The sequence below is a fragment of the Bos grunniens genome, chromosome 17 (assembly GCF_055505025.1).
Source record: "Bos grunniens cultivar Pamir isolate PY7600 chromosome 17, Bosgru_T2T1.0, whole genome shotgun sequence".
NCBI lineage: Eukaryota > Metazoa > Chordata > Mammalia > Artiodactyla > Bovidae > Bos > Bos grunniens.
This window is the reverse complement of record NC_141181.1, coordinates 64,411,109-64,417,108: the sequence shown is the minus strand read 5'-3', so window position 1 is coordinate 64,417,108 and position 6,000 is coordinate 64,411,109. Positions and strand designations below refer to the sequence as shown.

The 6,000-nt window shown below is 47.3% G+C and overlaps 1 protein-coding gene across 2 annotated transcripts in view; it reads left to right on the top strand.

The window, feature by feature from the left end:
• Window positions 1-355: 355 nt before the first annotated feature.
• The window catches only part of USP30 (ubiquitin specific peptidase 30), a 24,246-nt gene continuing 18,601 nt past the window's right edge, over window positions 356-6,000 (top strand). For both annotated transcript variants that reach the window (XM_086348436.1, XM_086348434.1), the window contains exons 1-3: window positions 356-517; window positions 2,473-2,582; window positions 3,886-4,068. In XM_086348436.1, the coding sequence (XP_086204562.1) occupies window positions 435-517; window positions 2,473-2,582; window positions 3,886-4,068 (376 nt within the window). In that variant the 5' untranslated portion in view covers window positions 356-434. The remainder of the gene's footprint in view (window positions 518-2,472; window positions 2,583-3,885; window positions 4,069-6,000) is intronic.

Here is a 6,000-nt window from a genome sequence, read left to right as displayed (position 1 = left end):
AAGGCCCCTCTTCTGCGACCCGTTTCCACTCCGAAGACAAGTTGTGATCCCGCTTTCAGGAGGGAATCGCCCTCTTCACACCGAAAAATAAAAGTTAGCCAGGGTCCCTTTTGCAAATGGGACATTTGTATATAAGAACGGGACCCGAACAAAACTTTAAAACCAAGCGGTCCCGGGCCACGGGGCCTCCCTTAGTAACCGACGCCGACATCCGTTGCTAAGGGGGAAAAGGAAGTACAAGGTTGTGGTCCTTCGACTCTAGTCTTCCGGTGAGAGCCACTTCCGGTTCTTCAGGCAGCCCGTCCGTTGGTCTACCCTCCCCGGAGGAGCTGGGGCTTTGGCCACGGGTTCCGCCGCCTCGGGAGCCCTCGGAGCCCTGGGTCCGGCCGCGGCGACAGCGGCGGGGGCGGCGGCTCGCCTCCCGCGCAGCCGCGATGCTGAGCTCCCGGGCCTCGGCGGCGATGACCGCGGCCGACAGGGCCATCCAGCGCTTCCTGCGGACCGGGGCGGCCGTCAGGTGAGCTCTGGGGGGCGGGGCGGCCGGGGAGGCCGGGGCCGGGGCGCCTGTGGAGGCCCTTCCACGCTCCAGTCAGGGTCCCCAGGGCCGGAGCGGGCATTCCGGAGACGTCTGCGTCGGCAGGGCTGGAGGCCCAGGCCCTGGGTCGGGGGTGGGGGTGTCGAGCCTCCAGGGCCTCAAGGCAACGCCGGTTCTGTCTGCATTCCCCAGTTCTGCTGGGCCCCCAGTTTTATCAGTGCCCCCTGCACCCCCGTCCTTCCACCTGCCAATGTCTCCTCCAACCCTGTCACTGTCGCCAGAACTTCCGGGAGACTCAGGCTTGTCAGGGCCCCGAATTCCGTCAGTGGCCTCTCGGAGCTCTCAGCGCCTCGGAGGACTTCCTGGACTCCCTCATCCTGTCAGGATACCCCCAATTCTTCTGGGCTCCCCAGTTATGTCAGTTCCTGGCCTGCTAGGTTTCACGAACCTTGCCCAGCTCCCCAAACCTGCCATGATTCTCACAACCCTGTTAGAGTACCCCGAGCTTGCTAGTGTCCCCCCCACCCCATTTTGTCAGTACCCCTCTTCCTGTCACCGCCCCCCGCCCCCGTTTTGCCAGGGATCCCTTAGTCTGTACGAGTCCCCGGTCTTATTAGTGACTCCTTATCTTGCAAGGGCTCCTAAATCAATCAGGACCCCTTAACCTGTTAGGGCTCCCAGGCTTGTTGAGATACCACCATTCCTGCCAGGACCCTCGATAGTATGAGTCCCCAGTCCTGCCAGGGTCCTGATGTCCCTTCTCTGTCTACCCTCCTCCCACGGGCTGCAGTTTCGGACTGAGCACTGTGGCTACCCTCAGCCCCCACTTCCTGCAAAAGTTCGTATATATATTGTTTGCCTTATTTAGTGGAAATACATAACTGTGTGTGAAGACAGTGTTTTAAACTGCTGGTGAAATTTCTTTATTTGTAGTAAAAGAATAACTTCAGTGTTGAAGTCAAGCTTCAAATGAAGAAACATTTAATATGTAATAAATATTTAGAAGATCTTTATATGATTGTATAAAGATCTATTTTTACATCTATTTATCTTTATACTTTATCTATCTATCTTTATACTGTGTATAAAGATCTCCCCCCATTTAATAACCTAAAAGATAAATCCATGTCTGTATTTCTCCAATTATTCAGTAAATACTATCAAGAACCTACTGTGTGATCTAAACACTTGGAAGCGCTTGGAATATGTTAGTGTGTAAAACAAAGATCCCTGTCCACGGGGACTTTGCATTTTAGTTGAGGGAGACTGAGAATAAACATAGTGAATCAGTGAATGTTATGTTGGAAAGTGGAGAGCACTATGGTGAAAAGAAAAAGTAGAGCTGGGTAAAATGTCATGAGAGCAGGTTCTGATAGTTTGTTAGATGTGAGAGGGAGAGACTTTCCTGGCAGCCCAGTGGTTAAGACTGCACTTCTGCTGCAGGGGGCACAGGTTCAATCCCTGGTTGTGGAACTAAGAGCCCCCATGCCACATGGCAAGGCAAAAAAATAAAAAATAATTTTAAAAAAAGGAAGGAGGGGTGGGAATGAGCCAAGCAGTGGGACTGGCGGGGAGAGCACCCCAGGCAGAGAGGGCAGCCATGCAAAGGCCCTGGGGCGGGAGCATGGCTTTGGCTGGGGTGGTGGCCAGTGTGGCGGTAGGATGAGAGACAGAGCAGGAGGAAAGCCCTGGACCCCGCTCTCCAGTGAAGTGGGGCTTTTTGAGGTTGTGCTCCGACTTAGGTTTTAAATCCTAATACCTGTGTGTGCAGATTTTCAAGACATATCCTATACTGTATATTACTTTAATTTGAAAGCTAGGTATGTGGCGGGCCAATGGGTTATTTTGATGAAATGTTATATCTGTGTACCTGTCCCTATATATACATGTATTGTGTTTGTTATGAGGAAAGACAGTCAACTTATTTTCTTTTTTAGATACAAAGTCATGAAGAACTGGGGTGTTATAGGTGGAATTGCCGCTGCTCTTGCAGCAGGAATCTATGTTATTTGGGGTCCCATTACAGAAAGAAAGAAGCGTAGAAAAGGTAAGAAATGAAGCCTTTGCATCATAGTCTGTAGATTCGACCCAAACATTTAATTATTCAAAAACATTACCAAAGGGGGAGGACATGTGTGTTTCTCCTGCGTCTTCAATTTTGTCGACAGTATTTGCTTTTAAGCAGAAGTTAATTTTAATGACTCATTATTTTATATCCTGTAGTAAAAAGATTTATATTTCACCCCCACTAAGGGCGTGAGTTTGAGACATGCTTCGTAATGAGAAATTTCAAGTGGCTTAATTGTCTAAATGTCCTCATTATTACAGCTATTGTGTTTTTCAGCTGTACAGCTGCCTAATTGTCTGATGGCTTTGTGCTTTCACCAAATGGCTGCTAGTCGCTAGTAAATAGTCACTAGTAAATGTTTCAAGTTCATTTCTTCATTAACAAAAAAATCTATTTTCTTATTTTTAAAAATGCCCCCTTTTGTCAATGTTGCTCTACTTATATTGATTAAAATTCAGCCAAAATAAATACATAAAAGGGACAGATGTAGCAAAATGTTAATCATTTTTTAAATATTTATTTTTAATTGGAGGATAATTGCTGTACAATGTTGTGCTGATTTCTGACATACATCAACATAAATCAGCCATAGGTATACATGTGTCCGCTCCCTCTTGAACCTCCCTTCCACCTCCCACCCCATCCTGAATCATTGTTCAATTTGGGGACGGTTGTTATTGGGGTTCATTAGATATCTATTCTTCTTTTGTGGATGTTTGAGAACTTTCATAATAAAAATTTTGGTTTTGTTGTTTTCAGTTTCAGCAGAAGAGGAAAGTTTGTCAGATCTTGTTAATCTCTTTGCAGAAAGACTGATCAGAATGGCAGGAGCAGTGTCTTTTCCACTGATTATAAGAACAAAATCATTGTCCTGAGGGAGCAAGAACAAAACGATTGTTTTCTTCTGTTGCGAGAAACATTGCTTTCTTAACGAAGGAGAGAGAGAGAGAGTGAGGGAGAGAAAGAGAGAGGTTACTAAGTGTTTCTGTACATTTAACGTAAGCCAGGCTGTGCCAGACACTCTGGTGCTCTGATGAGTTTCACGAGTCCCACGTGGCCAGGACCTGCCCTTCTGCAGCCTCCGATCTCCTGAAGGAGCATTATTAGGGCCAGGCCTTGGCTGGGACAGAACACTTGGCCCCCTGGTCCCTGTGGATAAGGGCTTTCTGAGATTGGGATCTCCAGTCCAAGGCCACAGTGCAGGAGCTCTGGGGCCCAGATGGGAGAGGAACAAAGAGCCGGTCCTGTGTGATGTGCTGTTCTCTTCTCCCCCGTCACTTAGGGCTTGTGCCTGGCCTTGTCAACTTGGGGAACACCTGCTTCATGAACTCCCTGCTGCAGGGCCTGTCCGCCTGCCCCACCTTCATCAAGTGGCTGGAAGAGTTCACCACCCAGTACACTGGGGGTCACAAGGAGCCCCCCCAACACCAGTACTTATCATTGACGCTGTTGCACCTCCTGAAAGGTACTGAGTTGGAAATGGAAAGGGGATTGTGTGCGTTTTCAGAGCAGCAGCCCAGATGGCAGGCGAAGGGTTAATAGCCTTCCTGTAGGAAAAAAAAATCACACAGATTCTTATGAAAAAAGCACTAAGGCCCAATAGATACACTCAGGCTTTTTTTTTTTTTTAATCAAAGATGTAATCATTTATTTTAAAAATTGTCAGTAATAGCTTTTTAAGGAAGGAAAAAAAAACCCACTGCCATTTAAGCATTTGGATTGTAAGAAGTACTCCAGTTTCAAAAACATCAAAGTTAAAAAAAAGTATTTTATCCTAGGAAATGAGGTAATTGACAAAAGCAATAATACAAATTGTATTTAGGTAGAGACAGGATATATCTGGGCTTCCCCTGTGGTTCAGACCACAGAGAATCTGCCTGCAATGCAGGAGACCCAGGTTTGATCCCTGGGTCGGAAAGATCCCCTGGAGGAGGGCATCCCCCTCCAGTATTCTTGCCTGGAGAATCCTACTGAGAAAGAAGCCTGGTGGGCTACAGTCCAGTCCTTGGGGTCCCAAAAGAGTCGGACATGACTCAGCGACTAACACATAGGATGTATCTAACAAACAAAACAAGCAAAATAAATATTCACTGTGTCCACCATCAAAGAAATATTAATAGCATAATAGTGAGGTACTGCTTTTTGGCCTGTCAGCAAAGATTCAAAAGCAAGTCTACAGTCCTGAGCTGCCCCTGGGTGGCACGTTCATACATGCTGGTGGTGTCATTTGGGACAGCCTTGGCGGAAGGCGGTCTGGAACCACATGGTAACAACTTGCAAAACACGTAGGACTGTTTGACCTAGTGGTTCAGTGGACTGTGATCTGTACTAGCTGGGAGTGGAGTTTGTTCCCAGGGCAGGCAAGTTTGGGAATGGCCCAGTACTAGCCCTGAGGTTGGAAAGCCACAGTGTACGTGGGCTTGGTAAAGGTTTTAGGAAGCCACCAATCTAACTTCATTAAAAAAAATATTGGAGTATAACTGCTTTACAACATTGTAGTGGTTTCTGCGGACAACAACACGAATCAGCCACATGCACACAGGTGTCTCCTTGTTCTTGAGCCTCCTTCCCTGTATTCCGTCTCCCCACTCTCCAGTCCACCCCTCTAGGTCATCACCGAGCACCGAGCTGAGCTCCCTGTGCTGTACAGCAGCTCCCACCAGCTGCCAGTTTACACACGACGGTGTGTGCCAGTGCTGCTCTCAGTCCGTCCCAGCGCTCCGCCCCCGCTGCGGCCACAAGCCCACTCTGCACGTCTGTGTCTCTGTCCCTGCCCTGCAGATAGGTTCATCTGTACCATTTGTCTGGGTTCCATAACAGATACATGTTAATATGCAGTGTTTGTTTCTCTCTTTCTTCGATCTGTATCAGGCTCTAGGTTCATCCTCCTCACTACAAGTGACTCAGTTCTGTTCCTTTTTACGGCTCAGTAATATTCCATTGTATATATGTATCACAACTTTATCCATTCATCTGTCGATGGACATCTAAGTTGCTTCCTCTCGTTTTATTTTTAACCACTTTTTTTTTTTTTTTACTGTAGAACTGGTTTTTCCTCCTGCAGCATCTGTACACCCCTACAGGCAGACAGCAAAACCTGCAGGTGCTCAAGCCCCTTACATGAGATGTCGTAGTATTTGTGTATAACCTAGGCACACCCTCCCATCAACTGTCAATCATCTCTACACTACTTATAATGTCTGATACAATGTAAATTCCATGTACATAGTTGCCAGTGCCTGGAAGAGTCAAGTTTTGCTCTGGGGGACTTTCTGGAATTTTTTTCCCTGAGTATTTTCGATCTTTGGTTGGCAGACTCTAAGGATATGGAACAAGTGGGTATGGGTGGCTGACTGTGTGAGCAAAGACTTCTAGCACCTTGTTGTAACGGGGGTTT